The following is a 23,959-nucleotide window of genomic DNA, read 5'->3' on the forward strand; positions in this document are numbered from 1 at the left end:
CTCTTGGTATTCAGTTTAAAAAAAATGACTATTAATAAGGGTAAAAATTACATATTGACAATTGTACTTCAAAGAGATGTTGCAGCACTTAGATTGTTAATCCATCTACATAACAGTAATACCTGCAGTTCTAAATGTATTGTTTTTATCTTTTGCAGACTTCAAAGCTATAACGACAATTTATAGTGACAGGATTGTTCTGTTAAAAATGAAAGTGTGTTTATTATTTAGGTGAAAATACTTTTTATTAAGTTTTGTCATTACTAAGAAGTTAATCTAGGCTATGATAGAACCTGAGGGTGAGGCTGTTTACACAAATAATCAACATACGTGAGCTGTGATTAGAACGTGATTGATGCTCAGTTACTCCAATGAACAGGAACTAATACAATCAGACAGAGCCGATCTCATTTGCTGAAGGGCACATTAATCACTGTGTACTTTGGCAACAGTGGTCAGGGGAGGGAGCCAAGCAGGGGTCTTACACTAATTCATCCAGATGAGCGTGTATTAGCTGCAGTTGAGTATATTACACAAAAATCATGCTATCTTTATTGTGTATACATCATTACGTGACTCTGTAGAATGGGTGAGCTCTACTTATACAGCAATTTAATTTAGCTCTTCCATTCACATCCCAAGTCTTTTAATGATGACCTGGAGGACACTGTTTCTTCCCACTGTCAACAGCTTTCAGTTTTACCTTAAAAAATAAGCACTTTTGTAGCTTTTTGTAAAGAAGGTACAGAAGCTTTTTGTAAAGAGGTAAAGAAGCTAGAAAAAAAACCCCAAATAAAACCTAATTCTGCATGATAGCAAGTGAACACCTTAGTTAACGATTTTTTTTTCAAGATTTCAAATGAATGGGTGTGTAGGACCCCTGCCAGGGAGACTTCTAACTACCATCATGATAAGTGATATGCTGCAAGCAGATGAGTGAAGACACATACAACTGTTCAGTCAGTCCTTTGCTACTGAACTGTCATTCATCCCCCTGAATATCCATCAGCCTTCACTCTAATAAGGAGGAATTGGCAGATCCCATTGGATGAGATGTTAAGAGTCTATTCCTGTCTGGCAGCACATTCCATGCTGGAGAGCTAGAAGACATCATTTTGTTCTCAAAGCTTGGCATGTCAAATATTAGCTTGGAAGTACTTGGGGATCCCTTATTCTTATTCCCAGTCTTATGCCAGCCAGCTGTACCAGGGAGCCACCCTGAATCAACCCTGAATCCAAGTCAAGTGTCTCAAGTTTTTCTAGCAGCCTCCTCCACTGGTTTAAATAAATTCCTTCTTTGTGATGGGGAGTCAGTGACTTTACACAGCACAGCATATAGGAAAATTTCCCAGTATTTCAGGAGTTCATTGCTTGCAACAATGCTTCCTTCTTTCCCTTTGCTATAATAAATCTCTCTTTTTATTCCTAAGAAAAATGTTGTTTGAGAGTTTTTCTGGAATCAGTCCTTTCTTTCATTGGGTCAGCTTGTCATGAAACCAGATCTGGTGGACCTTACATGTTAATCCTAGGAGGCTGCAAATGTTCTCTTCTGCACTGGTACACGTGGCAGTGAAAAACTGAAAATTTAGGGGCTCAAAATATAAGTGGGAGACAGTTTCAGGTCAAAGAAAAGGTCCCTTTTCACGCTGGGTGCCTGAGGGACGTGTTTGCTGAGATTTGCAAATGTGGGGGCAGGCTCTGGGGGAAGCTGCTCTCTGAGTCTCCTCACCTCACACCTGCAAAGTCCAAGCCCTGCCTCTTGCCCCAAGGAATGATGTTCTGCTGCCACATCTCCACTGTGGGGCAGGGCAGCTGTGCTGGTCTAGTTTTTCTATCACCCTTAAGTAGGGTGTGTGTGGGTCCTTGAAGCCCTGCCAAGCCCTGCTCTTAGTCCTGTCACACCATCCCATGGCTTCCATGGTCTCGTGAGCAACAGTGAAAGAGGGGAACTATGAAACAAGCTGAATTTCTCCAGACAGTAAAAATCTGCAGGTGAATAAAAGCTTCTCTGCATCTGGAAAGACTAATTTGGGCCAGAGTTAGGCCAAAAATTATCAAAGAGTTGAAAAAACCCACCAAAAAAAAAAAACAAAAAACAAAAAAAAACCACCAAAACAAACACAAACAAAAAGCCCTAAACAATAAAAACAATGCAAAGCAATGTGGCGCAAGTAATGGTTTGGTTTTTAAGCAAGCCTTAATTCCAGCTGATACCCCAAATTATCAGGGCAATCCCTGGCATCCAGGAATGCAGCTGAATGGAGCGATTTTGATGAAGGCTGTTGTGTGCAAGGATGGCTGCAACATTTAAGAGGTTGGTTTGAAGTATGGGAATAACAAATCTGAGAAATACAGAGATATGCCAATTCTTAGTGACTGATATGTTTGATGAAATTTCATTGCCTAAAAAGTATTATGGAATATCTCATTGCAGGTTAGTGAAATAGTGAAAATCCTATTCAAATGCCTTTGAAGCTGGTGAAGTAGAGAATTTGTTTACCACCCAAGAGAAGCAGAACTTTTTAGTGGGGAAAATCCCATACTGAAGCATTTCATTTATCAAAGTCAATAACAAAACCAAAATATTGAGACTCAGATGCTTAAAAGTATTAAAATAATTAAAGCCATCAGTAGTTGAGAGGCTGCTTCTGTAGACCCTAAAACTCTGGCCCTAAATTAAACATCAGTGGTACAATGCTGGTGTCATATTTAATAAAATCTTTATCCATAGGTAACATCTACTCCTTTTGAGTATTACTGTTACAATGCAAACAGGAAGAACTTTTTTCTCTCAAATCCTTTATTCCTGACAATTTTACAGATTGAAAATTTACTTTTGGAAAAAACAACCCTACCTGAATTATTGCTGGCTACCAGATCAACGTGGCACAGAGTGAAGAAGCCTGAACTGAATGAGAGGTGTACAGTTAATGTTCTGCTAATTTGGGAACTACCTCTCCTGCCCAAATGAGCTTTGGTTCTTGGGGATTTCCTGTTTCCCCAGCCTTCAGCCCAAAGAAGGCAGGGATGCAAACCAAAACACGTGGAGAGCCAAGCAAGTTGTCTTCAAGACTGGAGCGTAGGGGGTGAGCAGAAAGGGTGAACAATGAGACTTACAGAAGTAAAACAAAGACTTGAAAGGGGTGGTAAAAGGAAGAGAGAAGCAGATAAGGCAGGTTTTTATTTTAAAGCTGTAGAGCAGGATACTTGGAAATGAAAGAAGAGAAGAGAATGAAGAGAGTGGGAAAGGGAAACCCGTCTGGAAAATGTAAAGACAGAATCAGAATCGGAGGGGAAGAAAGGAAAAAAGAGAACAGAATGGTGACTAGGGAGGGAGTGAAAAGTCAATAAACGTAGGGATAACTCTTGTACTGGAGTTTTCCCTTTTGCCTTTAACCTTCTGTAAAAAAACATTTGTTATTCTTGGTAAAAAAAAAAAAGAAGGGTAAGACTGGGCCGCGGTGACCCCACATGAGGACTGAGGTTTTGCAGGGAGATGCATCACTGATAAGGAGGTATGCCCAGTGTCAGCCCAGGCAGGAGGAATCAGGCGCATTTTGTGTTGTCACTCCAAACACACATACCTGAAGAATTGCCAGGACCTTTGCTTGGAGCAGATCAAACAGAGGGAGCAGAGAATACTCCTGGTGCTCTGCAGAGCAGCCCTGTGCTGAGAGGAAAATGTTCCCTGCCTGGGGCAGCACAGGAGGGTTAACACCGGGCTGTGCAAATGCATTCATAGCCCTGCAGGTATGGGATGTTGTCTCTCCTTCCAGAGCACTGGCTGGGCTGCAGAGAGTGGAATGTAGGTAGTGATAGTCATACTGCAGCCACTGGGGTCTTTCCCTGCTTTTTTGTTTGTTTGGTTTGGGTTTTTTTTTTTTGGGAGGGGGGGAGGACATGAGGCATGGTGTTGCTTTATTTGGGTTTTTTGTAGTCATGCTGCCTGTAGCTGTGGTGTTTTCAGCTGGTGCAGTCAGGCTGCAGCTTTGCTCCAGCCAGAGCTATCAGTACACTGCTCCTCAGGGTGCACTGGAGCGTGTTCTGCGTCCGAAACACCTCTGCATGGTGGAGGTGATGGTACCTCTGACCTTGTGTAGCACAGCTTGTAAACCTGCCTTCTACAGAAAATTAAAGGTGGTTAGACAGAGCTTTTCTGGGCTGCTACCTATGAAGTAGTGTGGGCTGTTTTGAATGAGGGGCTTTGGTTACTTGAACCAGCCTCTCCTGAAAGGGTTTTGTGCAAGCCCTTGTCATAATACTGCTGTGCAGAGCAGTGTCTGGGAATACAGAACAGACTCTTCCTACAATGAGCTACAATTTATATTCCACTATTAAAAAAAAAAAAAATCTCCTTATCACATAGACTCCATTATTGTACATTGTATTTTCCTGAACAGGAAAAAATTGCTGGCTTACATCTAGTTTTCACTCTCTTTTATTACTTTAAGCAGCAGGTAAGGTTATAATCCATCTGTGTTTGTGACCTTGAACAAGAATGGACACTTTCTCATTTACATAATGCTGTTTTTTACTGAGCCATTAAACTGCAGAAAAAATAGGGCCAGCATGAAAAGTAGTCATCTACATATGTTAAAAAATAACTGCAGTAAATCCAAATGAAGAAAGCAGACTTTTAAAAATATGCGAGAGTTCAAGAAATTAAAAAGCAAATGGACTGTAAAGGCAGTTTTACTGCAAGCAAAACCTTCTAAAATAAGACCCTTAACAAACAGCTCTCTGCATTTGGTGCACTGGTACTCTGCCAGCATGAAAGCTGCTTCTCAGACAGTTCCCACTGCCATCAGGAGGGATGCTCCTCTTTCCCCTGGGAGCCACAGCTCTGCAGCCTGTGGCATAGGGGTGCCCCAGCATTATGAACCTGTTTCAAAATTTTGCCTGGGGGAAAATATACAGGTGGACTGCATCACAAATTGTGTATGTTGGTGCTGAGATATGAAATAACCTCGACTTTTTCATGTTGCGAATAACCATTACAGCAGGAGCTGTAATGACAAGACATGGTGATTTGGAAGGAATAAAATATTTGATTTACTGCTGTTGATTCAATTTCTGAAATGGGCACTAATCTTGATCAACAGGCTTTCTGCAGCTTCTGGGATACATTTTATCAAGCTGTCACATTGACTCCTGTTTTTTAGCTTGTGAGGTTGTTAACTTGTGCCTTGCTAGGCAGGATTGTGCCAGGCCTTTTGCAGGTGAGAAGGAAAGGGAAACCTCTCTGCAGGCATCCGGGGGCAGCTCCTGCTGCTGGAGAGCAGCAAGGAGTTCCCTGCCAGGGCTGGATAGGGCTGTGTGTGGACAAGTGCCCCTGTGCATCCCCCCAGCAGCGAGCTCCCTGCAGCCTCCATGGGATGAAGGCTGTAGGTGAGCTCTTGCCGGGGGCAGTGTGTGCTGAGTCTCTGTGCTGCACTGTCTGGTTTTGCAGCAGTTCCCTTTGGCACTCCAGGAGCTGCACAGAGCTCTGTGGGATCAGCTGCCATCAGCAGACATGGAAGCAGGGTGGAGCTGGGTGATCCCAGCGTACAAACCCAGCTCACCCACTCCAGTTACGCTGCAGCAGCTCTGCAGCCTGCACTGCTCCCATCCCCAGCTGTAGACACAGCAGTGAGGGGCACAGCTCACATTTGTGCTTTTCCAGTATATCATTCATTTGTATTACAGTCGCTCCTAATGGCCCCAAATAAGATCAAGGCAGCTCTGGCTGGAAGCTGTGCACACACTGTAAGGCACTCCTGAATCCAGGAGCATCTAATCTAATCAGCTAGTGAGTGTCTGTATGGTGGAGAGTATGGCTCGTGCCCGTGAGCTCTCCCATATTCTCCCATATGCTCCATGCTTCCCTGGCCAGTCTGCTGCTCAACACAGATCCCCCCCTCAACAGCAAAGTGTGAAAGCAGCTGTCATTTGAGATGGAGGTTTGTTTATTAATGCCACACACGTAAAATATGTTCTTTCGGGCTCTATTAGAAAGGCAAATAGTTACTGATTGCATGAGTCTTAAAACTGTACAGCTTTTTCTGTGGAGACTTGACCATTTGGGGTGGATACCCTTTTGCAGAATGGAAATTTAGAACAAAATCACCCTGTTTGGGGTGGAGATAGGAGAGTAGAGAACAGCCCTGGTTTCACATATGGAAAAGTTCACAGGGGATGAGCTTTCAAACAAGGTTCTGAAACTCATGATTATGCTAATCCAATAACCTGAGGGCCATGGATGAAATCCTGAATTCATTAAAGTTAGTGACAAAATATCCTCCCCTAGGGACTGAGGGAATGAAGCAACTGGCAATCTATTATTTCAAACTGCAAACTGATTAATGAGGTAATTTTTATACAGATCGAGGTATGTTTTCTGTCATTTTCTCCCAGACCCAGAAATATATCCTGACTTGATGTTTCATTCAAACTTCATATAAAAGATGCCAGAATCCTGACACCAGTGTGTTTATTTCTAAGAAGCATTGTGGATACAAATGTTGATCTCTAGACTTGCAAGATCTGTGGCTTCAGCAAGAAAGAGAGTTTCATCTGGAAAGAATTTACATGTGCAAATTCAATGTGATTTTCCAGAACCTTTCAAAACACCCTTCTTCAAAATACTCTTTAAAATATATAATTATGTACTAAATTTTACTGTTGTATCAAAAGATTTGAAATATGTGAGAATTTTTAAGACTATTTATGTAATCATAGTAAAACTCAGCTGTCATTAAAGTTCCAGAGAAAGGGAAAAAGCCTGAAATGTATGATCCTTAAGCACCCATAAAAAGCTGGAGGATAATTAAAAATAACTTATTGAAACATGTTGCTTTTGTTATCTTCTGATGTGATTCTCATGATGTCAGGGAGCAGACATTATTTGAGGTAACTGTAATTTTAATTGAATAATATGGGAGGGGAAGGCATTGGTGGAAGAAAACTCTTCGTTCTGGCGAGTACTGGGAAAACCCCTTTTTTTTCCTTACTCTTTCCCATCTGAAACCAGAGGACAGCTGACCCTAAGGTCACACTCAGCTGTCCTGCTCCAGTCATGCTGGTGGGCTTTGCACACGCTGCTGTTTAACTGCCTTTGTTGTCGCTCTCTCTCTGTCTCTCTGCAGTGTGATAATGACAGGTGCGTATAACAACTTTTTCCGAATGTTTGACCGCAACACCAAGCGGGATGTTACCTTGGAGGCTTCCCGGGAGAGCAGCAAACCACGAGCCATCCTTAAGCCCCGGAGAGTCTGCGTTGGAGGCAAGCGGAGGAAAGATGACATCAGTGTTGACAGTTTGGACTTTACTAAGAAGATCTTGCACACAGCATGGCACCCAACCGAGAACATCATTGCTATAGCAGCGACAAACAATCTGTACATATTTCAGGATAAAGTGAACTCAGAAATGCACTAGATTTATCAATATCCCTCTATATTTACAAACCAGCCTATTGAGAGTTGTAGAAGGATGTGATCTTCACAAAAATTGTGGCTTCTGTGGTGGGATTTGTAGGTTGCATCCTTTCATCCCTCAACTTGTATCATTATTGGTGGCAAGCCAATTATTTTCCATCACTGCAACTGTATGAGTAAAAGGCACGAGTGCAAATCCAGTACCGTGGTCTGTATTGGTTCCTTTAAACAAACAGGGATATTTATTCAGTTTTGGAGTGTTCCTGAGGAGGGCTGAGGTTCCTCAGCCCCTGTCCATCCTTTCCAGGGTCTCAGTGGTTTGCAGGACTGTGGTGTTCTGGTGCCCTTCCTGCTTTTGCAGTGCACAGCATTTACCACATTGTTAGAGCTTTTTGCCTCAATCTCTTAAGTGGTTTTTTTTTTTTTTCCAGTGCTGTTTTCCTGTCTTTCAGTTAGGCCCACCCTGTTTGAAGGAATGAATAGCCACATCCCTTTAGAACATGTGGCACATTGGAGGGACCTCATGAGAGTTAGAGCTGGAAGCAGAATCCCTGCTGGTGAAAAGCTGCCCCATCTCACCCATCCCATTCCCTTCTTTACAATACCCTCTTATTTATTTATTTATTTATTTATTTATTTATCACATTACTTTGCGCTTCACCTTCCCAAGTGACTAAGTGACAGACTGGTATAGTTATTCAGCCAGCTTATTTTAAGAAGTTTATTCTCCATGGTTCTCTTTGCTCTATTTAAAACAATATGTAGTATCTTCATTGTGTGAAGACTATTACAAACTTGGCATTGCAACTCTGGAGGGACTGGCTGGTCAGACACAGCCTGGCAATTCACACACAAACCTGTGCAACCATTTGGGGTTGGAGCTCTAGAAACCTTGGCTAGAAGTGCTCTCCTTGAAAGCAGGAACCAAACTGAGTGGGAACAAAGTTACATCCCTGCTAGAGGCTTGTTAAAATCCCTTGTTTGCAGAATGGTTATGTTAATCCTGGCCTTTGGAGAATACAGGCAATGCCTGGTATCTGTAGCTGTGAGACGAATGGTACTGTGAGAGACAGCACCACTCAGTGAATATTAACACTTTTAAATGAGGCCACTTCTGGGAAGTCCTGAAGAGAAACACAGAAATTTAAAAAATCCAAACCTAACAAAACCTTCCTCCACAGAAATGCTGTTAGATCTATCTCTGTTCTGTAGTGATGAGTGACATAAATGGCAAAGGAAAGTACACACAAAGTAAAGCATGCAGGAATGGTAGGGGAACAGTGCAGTGGGCAGGAAGTCCTCTTAATCCAGGAAAAGAAAGTTCTGCTGCACCCTTAATAGCTCTGGCAGAAAATTCAATATCCCAAAGGATTCCTACTCTAACCATGAATAAGAGAGCACAACTCACATGACCTGTTAATCAGCCCATATTAAAACTCCTCAGAAAAAAAAAAAAGTGTTTAAGCCATTATGCACTGATTTCTTGGTAAGTGGAGAATGTACTGATGAAGGGATCTGCATGCTTTTGTATTTTGGTTTGGGGAAAGGGTAGGTGAAAATCTGCTTACAAGAAATAAAAAAACAAAGTCTAGAGCTTTTATATGACATCTCAACACCACACCTGAAATCTGTCTGTCTGAAGTTTTCTAGATCAATGCTGTATATTTTGTGTGTAGAAGCACAAACACATGTGCACCAGTTTCCAGCCACACTAAACACATATGGTATGAAATGTGTAGGGTGATTTTAAAGGGAACAAAGAATGTTTTGTTTATAAAATACTGTGTGCTGTAGCAGGCATGGACAGTATATGTACATATTTATTCTAATGAAACTCAACAAAATTGCCTTTTCCTTTTCTTTTTCCTTGTAAAAAGGTTTAAGAGTGTGGTAAATTGTATAGAGAACTTGTTAATGCCAAACTACTGCTTCAAGGGTGTCATAAAATTTCTTTGACTTTTGTACCCCTCCATTAATCTTTGCAGCTCAAAAAGAAAAAAAAAATTGCTATCAGCTCATATTGGCATTTACAGCTAGAGATACTGTAAAACTTATATTTAGCTTTTAACATTCTCAAGTAAGATTCTATAGATAACTTATTATAAAGCAGATCTTAATGCAACCTTTTTTTTTTAATTTGAAGTACCTTACTTTGTTACAGCTTTGGGTACCAAAAAGAACATGTTAAAATTAAAAAAACAAATATATCTATGGAGCTTTATAAAACTAATTAAATACCCAACCAAAATATCATTAAGTAATTCTAGAGGAAATAAATAGAAACCTTTCAAAGACCAGTATTCCGTTCCTGTCTTTGACATCACTGTTAAAGATCGGTTTCCTGGTTTCTTGAATGTATGGAAAGTTAACATCATTGTGAACGTTTCCAACTTTCTTTCTCTTTTTAGGTTGAGCTTTCAGTGGTGTAGAGTAAGTGATAGTAAAGTTGGTAAATCTGATTGTTTTGAAAGCTGTTGTTCATGGCTGCATTTTTTGTGTTGCACAACTTAGCTAACTGTTGTTGAATAAAAATATAAATATGTTAATACCAGCTTTTTCAATAAAACTACAACCAAAAAAGGCATAAATAGATGATTTCAAGGCACAGCTTATTTTTAAGCTAGGCAAGAAAGAGTTGTTTTAGCTCCTTTTACAGAGGAGGAAGAGTCACAGGGAGCAGGACACGGAGGGCAAGCTACTGTGGGAACTTCAAGTGTTGTGGCAGGTGGAGAAGGGAATACATGCCATGAGTGGGATTAGGGTGTTGTATGATGAAGAGTGTGGGCAGCTGTAGCAGAGCTGGAGACATGCTTTAGGTTCAGTCCCGGGACCAGCTTTTTCTTTTGCTCCTAGTCCAACCTGAACTTTAGGAACCTTGAGTCTCCGTTGCCTACAGATGGAATCAGAGGTGTGCAGTGTGAATTGACACACGAAATCACAGGTAAAAAAATGGCATTGGTGTTGTCACCGAGACTGGGGGAGATTACTTTATTCCTGGCCAGGATGTTGTTCTGGCCAGGACATGCAACACAAATAATTTCATTCACACATAGTCCACATGTGCAGAGAAAATCACTCCATGGGACATGAATTTTACCAGGTTTTTCACAAACTTTATACAGTCAAGACCCACAGAGATTCATTGATTCGATGTTCATTGGCTCCAAGTTATGTAGCTCTTAGTATTTGGTTTCCTACTGCATCTGGATTTCCTCACCTCTGATGTTAATTAGGTCCTCACTCCCTGATTTTCTTGTCAGTCTTTTCTGGACCAGGTGTCTCCAGCCATGCCAGGGGGCAGCATCTGAGGTAGATGTCTGTTGATGTTCTGCTGATGGTCATTATCTTTTTGGGTATCTTCTGGGCTACTCACAGTCCTTTGAGATGTTGACCTCATCAGGCCTTCACTTGGTGGAACAATGCCCTGAAAATAAACTAATTCCCTTCCCCTGGGGCAAGGGTGAACACAGGTTGGACTCAATGATATCAAAGGTCTTTTCCAACCTAGTTCATTCTGTGATTCTGTGAAAACTGGCTAAAGTTATGAAATTTAAAAAGAAAAAAAAAAATTGGTATATTTTCCAACAGTGTCATCTCTGGCCAGGTTTGAGACCTTCCAACCATGGAAGCCCATATCAGGGATGTGGCCAGGCCAGCCTCCCAAGTGAGACGGATACTGGCCCAGGTGACAAACCAGAGTGCTACCAGCAGAGCAACATTCTGCTTTCTCCTACCACTAGATCTCTACCACAGGGGAAATAAAATATAATAATAAAAAAATGCTGGCTTGGCTCACACACTTAAGGTAGGAAACCATTCTCTTTCCAGTCCAAGCTGATGCCTGCTCTCTGTGTTGGTCCTGACTCTTGCCCCAGATGTGGGGCAGCTCTCTGGAATCTCAGTCCAAGGCAGTTGATCTTGCTTGTGCCCAGGGTGAGAAGCCTCCCACCATCCCTACACACGAGTTAGACATTGAGAGGCTGAGGCCTTTTCCTGGATGCAGACCAGAATAAATTTGCCTCAGCTGTTACATGAGGCAGAGTTTGGCTTTGCACAGCTCTCCCAGAGCTTACATGCTAATTTTTTTCACCCCTTTTTGGGAAGACACAGTCAATCCTACTCATTTAGATGGACAAATATGACTAGGCACTGAAGAGAGAAATCTCAGCTGAAAATCAACACATCAAGCAATACACTATTTACCTTTCCAGTTTCCCTTTTTATCCCCAAATACCCAGTAGGAGCAGGAGCCAGATGGCTCACTAGCATGCTTTTGAAATTTTCACACGCATACTTAGCAGCTACATACGGCAATTTAACCCTTTGTGGCTTGGGGAAATATTGACTTGAGCCACCTGCTTCTGCTGTTTGCAGCCATGAAGTTGTCCTGCTTTAAGTCTGTTGGAGCCTTTCGTTGCCCCTGACGAGAGGGCAAGTAGAAGGATTGTTTGCCTTTATATTCAATTTTCAGTAACATTATTATCAATTTGCTCTCCAATAGGAATTATTTTCCATTTGCAGTCTTGTCAGCAAATTGTATTGAGTCTAAAATTAGAGCATAAAGTCACTTGCCTTGCTCTTGTGGCAGAACCAAGATTACTGGAATGGGCCTAATTTTATAGGGATGGGGTATGTTTCTTAGGCTTTGTGAAACCATTAAATGATTTCTGGAAATTGTGTACAGGCCAGCTCTGAAAAGGTTTGCTCTCAGAGTGCACCATGAAAAAGCATTTCTTAGCAGTGAAATTTTATTTTCCTTCTCTCTCAACTTGGATAAGGATCAAACTTTTACCCATGTGAAAGTGAACACAACTCTTCAGGTAGTTGTAGATCCTAAATCTGGTCCATGATACAAAGTAAGTTATGTGGAGCACTTGACTGCGTGAACTCCTTAGTTCCCTTAGCTCTGAAAGCTGCCATGAGTATGGATCAGCCAGGCAGGGTACAGCTAATTACCTGTCTTTCCATTTGGCAGTTGAGGCAGTCAATGAGTAGGACAAGAGCCTTAAACCAACAATTCCATTAATCAGTTATTTCAAGTATCATGACAATGCTATACATTGTTTTTATAACATGGCTGCTCAAACAAATAAACCCTACAGCAGTGACTCAATCACAGTATGCAGGATGGTTTCCTGGCCAGCCAGTCCTTGTTTTAAAACTAGTACTAATCATACTACTAACATGTATGTCCCATGCAATAGCCTGATCCAAGCAGATCAGCTTTAAATACAGGACCAAATTCTTCAGCTAGCAGTAAGTATGTGAATATGGCACTGTGTCTTTCAAGGAGAAGAGTACTTAGCCCAGAGAACTCCAGAAACTACATTACCACCTTCTTTGGCTTCATCATCATTTGTAAAACAGGAGAAACAATTCTGGGGGGTGGGGGAATCATTGTACATTATATTAAAAAAAAAAAGTAACTGAAATTGGGTTTTGGGTATCAGATTGGGAGAAAATAGGTTGATATTCCTCCATTCTATACCTGTAATATAAATGCTGCCCAAGCAAGACACCAGAGTGATACCCCACTGTCGATAACTTCTGCTAACACCCCAGCTCTGGCAGGTTCTTGGTTTCATTTCCCTTTGGTGAGGCTTGAACACCATGGTGGTCGGGACCACACTCCTCCTTACTTTAGTGGGAAAATGCAGAAAGAGTCAGAGGTTTCCCAAAGATAGGAAAGAGCCTATCATTCTGATCTATTTGCAATACAGAAGGTGATGCTCACAGAAAATTTATGCACTTCTAGGACTGCCTTTTGGAAGAGGTGGAGAGGAAAACATTGCTGGTTTAATTATCATCCTTTGACATCTCTGCTAACACCTTTCCAGGATGAGCACCTGCACTCTCTGTTTCTCACAGCTATTGATCTGCAAACCCAGAGAGATGTAGCTGCATAAATTGAGCTCTGTCAACATGTTCAAAATATTCTCTGCAACCCTCACAGGTAAAGACTTACTTTAGCATGAAATGAGGGATAAGCTGCACTATTTTATACCACCTTCCTCCATATATTTTGTAAGGCTTCCTTTTAAAATATTTGGCTATTTTGAGCTGCTATTATAATATTGCTAATTAATTTTGAGGAGTCTAGTGCTACTTTAAAATCTGTATCTCGTAATCACTTTCTAGAACTCCAAGAAATCTCTCGGTGCACAATTTATCCCCAAGGTCTTGTCAAACCTGTCCCAAAATCAGAATCTCCTGAGATCCATTCTTCATTATCAAGGAGCAGAGAAGATGATTCTTGCTTGTGAAGGACAATTGAAGCCTGAGGCTATCTAAAGAAGGGGAAATAAAGATTTCCCTTGCTTCCTCTACAGAGTCAGTCCCCATTCTTATCCCACACACTCTCTTAGCCTGTTGTGCTGCCTGTTCTCTCTGTGCTTTTCCTTCTACCACATCCTATGACTCCCCACATTCCCCCTTCTGCCTTCTCCTTCAACCACATACAGTGGCCAGAAGTCAGTAAAACCCATCAGTTATTCCCACTGCTGGACCAAGCCCAGCCCCCTCGGGCAGCAGTTTCTCATGGCACAAGGGGAAGTGCCCTGTCAGCTCCCCTTCTCCTGGGCTGTCAGAGGGGAAAGCCCCATTTTGCCAATGTGCTATATTTCAAGTGGAAGATCTACAGAATTGAAGAGGTTGTATCTTAGCAACCACAAATGCATTAAGAAAGCAGTTTAACTGTTTAAACCTTCAATTATAAAATCCACCACAAAGAGGCAGCTGTTGTGCACGAGACACAAAGCCCGTGCAGCGATTCCCCGTGAGGGACAAAACTGCCCTATGCACATCCACCTGCCAACGGCACCTGGGTGAACCTTTTCCCTTCTCTGCACAAATAAGAGGGTGCTGTCACGGCCCACACCCACATCCTTTGCTCTCCTGCAAGAAGAGAAATGGAGAAAAGGCATCATTTTGCAGAGAAACCCTGAGGTTTTGTATATTGCTCTTATGCCCATAGGACCAAAGCAAGATCTTCAAAACTTTCCAAGAGGAAATAAAGGAGTCCCACAATGAAAACTCAGAATGAAATAGGCATAGGGTTGTGATCACTTTACACGAGTTGCTGTGATGCAGGATGTATACCCTGATTTCTACAGCTTAGAATCCCAGTCTTTCCCCTTCCTGTGTAGTACCTTAATTATCAGCCCTCAGATACACATTTCCCCCAGTTCTTTTCTTCCAAGGGTTTGTGCAACTGGAGTCAGGCCTCTCTGCTTTATGTGGACACCCCATACAACAGCTCTTTCAAGGTTTCCTTACCATGACTGCAGCAAACCTGGATTTCATCCTTGACATGACAAAGTCATAACAAAAACAAAAGGGCATCTGCAAAAGTTAGACAATTCACCATTTTCTGCCTCAAAACCTTTCTTGCCTGCACTGCAAAGGCAGGTCTTTGCTCAGCCTACAAACTTCTTCTTCCTCTCTCCCCCCCCCCCCCCACCCCGCCCCTTCACTCTTATTACTAATCTTATAGGTGTAAAATTTATTTCTGGGCTAAATAGGCAAATGGGGATATCAGCATCATAAAGTCACCCTAGGACAGACGGGAAAGGTGGCACCACTTGTCTTTCTCGCTCTTGCTTCATAGATGCACTATTCAGGAGAAACTTAATATCATAAATAAAGCAAAGAAAGAAATTCTGCCAGGGTAACTACCAGTCCCAAAGAGTGTCCATGCTAATGAGGACTGTGACATAAATACAGGCATATATTCAGTGTATCCATCTGTACTTAGACTGTGTACTTCTAAGCTTAGACAGAAGAGCTGCCCTGGGCTAGAGAAACATCAGGCTATAGGATTGAAGCACTCCATGGAGATTCACTTTTTAAACAACGATTGAAGATCAATTGAACTGTTACTAGAAGCAGTATTAGGAGAGATTTATTAATCATCCTTTTATAACTCTAGGAAAGCGTCTTCTGTAAAGAGAAAACTGAGAAATCTATTTATTGCAAAACCAATTGCTGGGCTCATCATCTGTCTGTCATATTGGTGCAAGGGCACACATATGGGGAGTGTGTCAGCCATGGACCGCCTTCAGTGAGCAAGCTGGTAAATTCCTGCCAGTATGTGCTTTGGACAAAATTTAAAAACAAAACCAAAAAACAGACAAACAAAACCACCCTGAATTGTTTTGCATTGCATCTTCTGGATTGAATATGTCTTGCTCTTGAAGGATTTTTTTAAAAAGATGGTTCTTTGAGTGCTCAGACGGTGAATATCCATCCTGACCTTCACATGGCATTTGTGGCTTTGATTCTAGACAAATTCTTGATCAGAACTTGGTCTGTAGACTACTTCCAAAGCATCTAAGCCTTATTAAAATAACATTTCCATTACCTAATTAATTGTTTGAAGCTGTTTTCAGTGATTGTTTATTGAAGTTATAGTTTGTCACCTGAGGCAACAGCATGGCTTGTTGTTGTGGAAATATCTCTGCTGTCACCAGTGATGAGCAGGGAGGGAGGAACAGGAGAGGAACTACAGAGGAGATGCTTTGCTGAAATGCTTTGCTCTTTAAAGTGACAAAATTATTTCAGATAAAAAGTGTCCATGCTGAGATCGACAAACACTGATTCCTGGGATATTATGGGCTCTGTGGGCTTGGTTCAAGCCCTTTCTAATTTAGCTTGACACAGCTCCTGCTGTCAGGCCCTGCTGTCTCCTGTGGTTAACGGCAACATTTACAGGGCACTTGCTGTTGCCAAACTTGCTATTATTGCACAAAAATCCTGCCATCTACAAAAATAGAATAAAATGTTTCTAGCAACCTGCTGTCATCTATCTATTTGATTTGTAAAAGATGAAAAATCAGTATTGTAGAGTTTCTCTTACTGACCTTTACCTGGTGTGTGATCTAGCCACAAGTTTTCTACATTCCCAAATCCTTGTGTTAACTATAGTCCAGGGGTATCTCAAGCAAGAGTTGCAGTTAGGTAGAAGCCATGCTGATTTAAGGGAAATTCTAAGTTTTTATTAAACTCTGCCACAGATTTTCTCTGTCTCTTATTGTGCAGATAACAGAGAGTAAATAAAAAGGTTTAAGCTCTGATTATTATGATTATGATTATTTATTATTATTATTAATTATTATTATTATTGTGATTTTTTTTTTCATCTGAGACATGAAGATGCAGGAAAAAAACAGGGTTTCCACCAGCAGCACTATCAGGACTGTGTTTTGTCACTACTCACTTACTACAGAACCAGACAATGCAGATTGATGCTGACAGGCTTATAAGATCTTAGAGACAGGAACATTCTCAAAACCTGCTGAGCTGCAAATCAGCCAGGCTGCACTTTTCATAAGTTTCATATGCTGTTCATTTATCATTGTGCAGCTTTTTTTATCACACAGAAAAACAGATCTGTTTCCTCCCTTTTCATAGTCTTGGATTGCAGGCACACTCCACAATGATGCCTTTGCTTGGCATTTGTTTAACTCTGCTTCTATCTGGCAGGGAATCGGCTTCACAAATGGTTACCTATTTTTCATAAGAGTTTTGTTGTTGTTTTTTTTTTTTTTTTTTCTAACTGCATTTCCTCTTCGAAACAGAGTAAAACCAGACCCTGATTCTTTTGTTCCTTGGCGGTGCCCTCTGGAGACAGCGGCAGAGGGAGGAAAGCGCAGCGTGAGCCTGGGGTGCCACCTGATGGCACGGGAGGCAAAGCGCCAGGTGAGGTCTCTGCCAGCTGGGGACACCTGCTCTCTGCAGCCAGGGGACACCTGCCCTCTGCCAGACTAGCAAACGTACCATCTTGCAAAAAGTCCTGACTGGATAAAGCAAACCAGGACAGCGAGGCTGCAGGCAGAGATGTGCTCCCTCTGGAGGTCAATGCCCTGCGTGAGGACATGACCTCCTGGATGCCCTAGGACTGGGCTTTCCGACTTTCTAAAGAGCACTCTGAAGAAGTGTAACTCACGGACAAGTGCGTGATGCTCTGTGATGCTTCTGGCATCAAACTGCAGATGAACTGAATTTCTGCCAATAATTAATACTGGAAACATGAACTGGTAATTACCTTTGTACATAATTCACTGACGTCTCTGTAAAGCCAAGGCAGATGTCACTAACACCAACTAATCCAGCTTCATAACAAACAAAATGCCAACCAAGTGAAGCTACAAACTTGGCATTAAAATGAGAGGATTTTAAGTGAAGTTTATGTTTTAGTCCATACACACCACTTTTTCATAAAACTTTGTTTTCTAAAATGCACACCAACATGTGTGCATAAGATTCATGAACAGGTTAAGAGAAATATCAGCTGACATGAGGGTGTGAATAAATCAGATGCACTGGCAACATCACAGGAACTCAAATGGAAATCGAGCAGCTGTGGCACGAACTGTGGAGTGGTTGCCCTGTGCCTTGCTGGAGCTGCAAGGGAAGCCAGGGAGTGTTTTGTGGCAGAAGTCAGTGTACCCCCAGGACTCCAGAGCTGGCATGGCCAGAGCTCACAGCGTGATCTACACTTCCACTTGGACTGAATTGCCAGTACTCACACAAACCCCTTTCTCCCAGGCTGTAGTGCTGTTTCTGACAAACTGTAATGATGGGGCATTCCAGCAGCTGCTCAGGCCAGACCCGACACCTCAGGCTACAAGCTGGGGGTTGAATGAGATAAGGAAGAAAACGCAAATCCCATGAGGCAGGGTAGTTTCTTCTCCTCCACATCGGTGGCTCAGCTGTGGTAAGTCCCCTCCTGGGAAGCACCAGCACGGTCCCACCCATCCTGAGGCGTTATCTCTGCTAATGGGCCATCTTGGACTCACTGGCACCAGCAGAACAGGCAGCTGCCACGACCTGGACCATCAAGGACTTCCCAGTACCCCCCGAGCCACAGCATTACTCCATTCCCTTGTGAAACTCCGCCCAGAGGGAGGTACTGAGCATTCCCTCTGAGCCTGAGCAGATCTAACCGGGGACTTTGGACATTACCACAGCTACCACTGGATGCATCCAGAGGAGGACCAGAGCTTCCAAGGGACCACCCCTTTTGACCACAACCATCACTTCAATAGGACTGCAACCACCACTTGATAGGACTGCGACCACTACCCTGACCCGCAGGGTGCAAGGTTGTACTCTGATTTTGCGGGTTTAAGCCAGTTTTCTTTGTATGATTGCATTTACTGTAATCTTGCTATTAAATTGTAACTCCAACCTGAAATCTCTCTGAAGGTAATTGAGTAGGGTTTATTTCTCCTGCTGGTTTACTTTAAACCAGCACATCTTTTGGCTCCTAATGTATGGCCTGAGAGAGAAATTGGAATTAGAGTTTTGTTCTAAAGCATTTGTGTATTGGGATACAAGACTCCCTGATCATCATGATGCTTGATGTACTCATGAGGGTGTTGTACTTTATCCTATACATCTTTCTGCATATGGGGAACTTTTTACCTGTCATGATGCCCTTTTTAAGACCAGGGGAGGAATCAAAATTCTTTTGTTAATATTCTATATTTATGGCATGATAACATCAGAAGCAATGAATTTTATTTGGAATCCTACCTGAGGCCACTCTTCAGGAAACCCCGCAAAAAGACACTTCCTGCAGACATCAAAGAATCATTAACAGATATTTTATATTAAATTCATGTTGCAAAGAGGATATGTTAAAGCAAACAATGCCAGTCTCCAGATGGCCATTGGAAACACTCCCTGGCCTATTGGTGTCACCATGGTTGGCATCTGTGCATGGATGGGGTGGGAAAAGATCTTCTCCAAGCACATGGCCCATGTGCTCCGTGATGAAACTTAAAGGAAATACATGGACTGAAGAGGCTCATGACCATTTGCCAGAAGCACTTCCCAACAGACCCATCAAAGTGTGTGGAGTACAACACTCTGTGAGGCTTTGCAGGGGGCAGGGCATGGCTCATATTTTGGTGTCCAAGACCCAGAGAGGATGGAAGAGGTAGAGTTTGTGCTTGAATATCAACCAGATCCGTGTCCACACAAACCATGTCTGGGCCAGAAGGACAGCCTAAGCCAATAGCAATTGCCCCCCATTCAGAAAAATAAATCTAATCCATCTACCTATTCTGAAGTGGCACCTGAGTAGGTGATGGGTTCAAGGGGAATTTTTATTACCTCTTCTAATAGGGACCCATTTCCATTCCCCTTCATCCACCAATGTCTTCCTACTGCCTGACAGTGGGAGGCATGGGAGTCATCTGACTCCTGGTGGGCCTTCCTCAAGGATGGAAGGGTGGAACTCTACCTATTTCCCTTTCACTTTCCCTAATACTCCTTAGTCTTTCAACTCCCTCCTTAAGCTTGGCCATCAACAAAAGCAGATCATTCACCTGCTCACACTGCAGGCAGGCTTCTTCTGCCATGGCCCCTGGTACCACTGATAAGCTCAAACACTCTGCACAAGAAGGGCTCTAAACAGATGCATCCTTTTTGGAGAGTTCTTATTTGGCTACATACACTTTTACTAACTACAGTTTTTGCATGTGTAAAAACCATTACTAACAAAAGACCGCAAAACCAACCAACCGACAGAAACACAACAAACAGCAAACTAAAAACCCCACTAGCAGAAGGAAACCTACAACCCTGCCTGCACGAACTGCCACACCACACCACACCACACCACACCACACCACACCACACCACACCACACCACACCACACCACACCACACCACACCACACACCACACACCACACACCACACACCACACACCACACACCACACACCACACCACACACCACACCACACACCACACACCACACACCACACACCACACACCACACCACACCACACCACACCACACCACACCACACCCTCAGAGACATGCCACACCCCTGTTTGCCATGCTCCCTAGAGCCCTCTTTTAATCACCCTGCCACTCACCGTGTATACACACACACACACATATACATATATATGTATTTTTCAGTAGGATTGCAAAGATCCCCAGCTCCATCAGCAGCAGATCAGCCCACAGGAAAGACCCCAACTAACTTAGCACACAAATCATGATGTGCAGTAGAAATCATCACTTCTTGCACAGATTTAAATGAAAAACATTTAAATCTGTCAGATGAAAATGCTGAAATTAGTGTTGGGAAGCTGCGGTCTTACAGAAACTGCTTCATGGAGCTGTCAGTGGGCAGATACATATCCACTTTTCCATACTCAACGTATTTTTTTAAAGGAAGGCTGTAAGCAGTGTTTCTATGTTCCTGTTCTGCTTCAAAATTTGAAGTTCAAACTTAGTTAGAGGGGAGGAAAACACAAGTTTTCTCAGTGCTTAACACAACACTTCCCCTTAAGGGGAAGGTGACTCTCATCTTTTTCACATCAGGCTATGATTTATAAGAGGAACTGCAGGATGCTAATGATTTTTTTTTTTTTTTGTTTTCTAGAGTAAAAGGTAATTAAAGCTTTTGAGTAATAATATGAAAATAAATGAACCATCCTAATGCATATAAACAGTGATGTGATTCGGTGTTTGGTTTCCAGGCATCCTATTTGCACACAACACTTGCTTGTATGTAGGTGCCAGAAGCAGGTATGTTATCTCCTTACAAGTTGTCAAATTGCACCTAATTTTTGCTGCATGGATTAATATATTTCTAACTCAATGGCATAGTTATTGGTTTTCCTTCATATCCATCTGCTGTTCAAACAATTGCAGCTGTGAAGCTGAGGTTGGAGTGCAGCTTCTTTCAACCACCTTCAGCTGTTACTGGACGTGAGCCTTACCCTGAGAGGCTGCAATGGGTTTCAAAAGTATTGAAAAGGTATTCACTATCTGGAGACTTCCTTTGCCTTTTCCAGTGGAAATAGAGAAGCCAGAAGGCAGACAAGCAGCTCAGTGTAAGGATATAAGAAAGCACTACACTAGCCCAATGGTAACACAGAATGGTTTGGGCTGGAAGGGACTGTCAATCCCCCTGCCACGCACATGGACCCCTTCCACTAGACCAGATTGCTCAGAGCCCCACCCAGCCTGGCCTTAAACACCTCCAAGGACGGGGCAGCCACAGCACCTCTGGGCAACATTCTTATTATCCCGTGTTACAAAAAAATTGCAATAAATTTCCAATTAATAGCAGCTATTTTATGGCACTTAAAATATACAGTAGTTCACATGTTAATTCCAACAGATCTACCATTTTTTTTCTCTGAGAGAACAAGGCAAAACTCTGCATTCTTGCCTCCTGCAAGATGCTGTTAGTCATTACAGAGTGGGCTCTTAAGTTATTCAGAATTTCTATATGTGTTGTGTTGTTTTTCTGTGCTTATGGAAGAATGTACCAGTTTAGAGAACAAGCAGTACTTTTTTATGTTACATTGAAGATGAAATTCAAATGAATATTTTTTTCTAAATTCTTTATATTCTAAATGCTAAAGCTGAACTTCACAGAACAGCTGAACCTAATTTAGAATTGTCAATAGCCATGTAATATCTTCCTCCTCTTTCATTAATTAATACTAATTCAAAAGACTGAATTACCAGCCTAAAGAAAGAGCACCTGCCTTTGGAACTGTTTATAATTCATCATATATTGAAAAATGAGTAAGAAAATAATAAATGTGGGAATAATTGAATAATTAACAGCAGCTGCCAGATTCTCTGCCTCTCCAGCCTAGAAGAGGGACTGGTTTGGAACACAGACCTGTAGCAGGAATGTAACAAAGTTATTTTATGCTCTGTTTTCTTGCAAGGTGCAAAGTAAATAGAGGCACTCTTTGCAAAAATACCTTGACTGTTAAATTCCAGCAATTTTGTGATTGTCAGCTAAGATACACTTTAGAAAGGAAAGATTTATTTGGTGAAGCTTTCAGAACACTGAACACTAGATAGACAAGATCTATCAAGTTACCATTAATGTATCCTCTTTTTCCATTAAAATTTAAAAGCACCACACCAAGGAGAAACACTTGAGAACTAGCATTAAAAGGCATTATTTAAAGGTCTTGAAGTAAAATTTGCTTCTTCTGTCCCTTGTGGCTGCACTGAAGAACAGAAAACATATGAAAAATGATCTTTAATGCGCTACTGTGCAAAACTTCCAACCTGTGCTGGAAGGAGGCACTTGACAAATTCAAGTATCCCCATCAATCCATCACTACAGAGCACGTGGGTTATTTTTCCTAGGATCTAGCTAATTCAGAGTTTGGCTTTGGGGTTATTTTTCTTCATGTAAGTGCATAAAGGGTAATTATTTAAATTTGAATCTGACCAATATTGAGTATTTTTGAAGGAGCTCTCCCCCGCTGAGGAACCAGAGATTTTTAGCTAATAATTCTGAGTTTTCAAATTTAGTAACAGTTATATGCCAATATCCTCTAACAACTTGCACAAAAAAGGCTGAAATACAAGTTTCAGAATTGTTATTATGATACAGATGGGAACTGAGGTACCAAGACTGAGCCTTTTCTCTCTTAAAAAGAAACTCATTCCAAAGAAATCAAGTACTCTCCCTCCTCTTGCAAAACTTCCCACATCTGACTTGAGTCACTTTTTCATTATCAAGACATGTATCAACTCCTTCAAAATGCACCACAGTAAGTCACTAAGTTGACATCCATACAAAGAGTAAAAGCTAAAAGGAGAAATTTTAACATTAGTTCTAAATTCCAAGACTATTGCCTTCTTTTTTCATCCTGACAAACATATGAATAGAAGTTTCACAATTGTGTATGTATGTAAGGGAAAAAAGTTTAAAAAATTTAGTATCTTTTGTGCTTGTATTTCAGAGCCAGGAAGAATGTTTGGGTATCTAAAATGAGCCTATGGCTGTTCTAACAAAAGGAGGAGAAAGGCCTAAGTTTGGCTTATTTCCAGCCAAAATGGTCCTGGGTAAGGTAGGCTGTCAATACTTGCATTTACTTGCTATCTTATTTCTTTTCTTTAATCCAGGTGGAAACAGAGGTACTTGGCAAGTTTTCAAAGCTAGAAGCACCCTGAAGATAAGGTTTTACTTCATAGACTTTCTGATGGGCTGAAGCATGACTGTGGGGCTTTGGATGGTGGGAGCTTCTGCCGTGGGCACTGGGCAGCACACCTGGAGGTGCCTTTGGCATCCTCCCTCCCAGCTGCAGCTCTGGGTAATGCTCAAGAGGGTGCTCATAGCTGGCATGTAGCCATTGTCCCAAAAGTTTCCCCTTCTCTATGAGGTTTTCATTGCTAACCCTTCTCTCTGGTCCTGGTGATGACTATCACACAAAGGCAAAAAGAAGTCTAAAGCAGGAGGAATCAGGGAAAAGGCAGGATGTATCTGTGACGTGCAGCCACAGCGGCCAGAAAGGGTCCAAAGTCACAACAAAAGCAGGGGGAAGCACTATGTGTAGACTGCACAGCTACAAAAACTTCACCTGGCACACCAGATTTTACTGTTGGCTTCAAAACCGTCATGTGCAACTTCAAGTATCTCACATCACAATAATTTAAACATTCTAAATCTTTTCAGTGGAACTGAACTTTTCAGTGGAAGCTGCTATCAGCACAACACAATCAACTAGTCACAATGTCAAAGCATAATGAACAAAGTTGTACCCA

At 42.0% G+C, this 23,959-nt stretch overlaps 1 protein-coding gene across 9 annotated transcripts in view; it reads left to right on the top strand.

The window, feature by feature from the left end:
* PPP2R2C (protein phosphatase 2 regulatory subunit Bgamma) overlaps positions 1-10,005 on the top strand; it is a 193,251-nt gene extending 183,246 nt beyond the window's left edge. For all 9 annotated transcript variants that reach the window (XM_068188637.1, XM_068188638.1, XM_068188636.1 and 6 more), the window contains one exon: positions 7,125-10,005. In XM_068188637.1, the coding sequence (XP_068044738.1) occupies positions 7,125-7,416 (292 nt within the window). In that variant the 3' untranslated portion in view covers positions 7,417-10,005. The remainder of the gene's footprint in view (positions 1-7,124) is intronic.
* The last annotated feature ends 13,954 nt before the right edge of the window (positions 10,006-23,959 follow it).

Source organism: Anomalospiza imberbis, chromosome 4 (assembly GCF_031753505.1).
Source record: "Anomalospiza imberbis isolate Cuckoo-Finch-1a 21T00152 chromosome 4, ASM3175350v1, whole genome shotgun sequence".
Lineage (NCBI taxonomy): Eukaryota > Metazoa > Chordata > Aves > Passeriformes > Viduidae > Anomalospiza > Anomalospiza imberbis.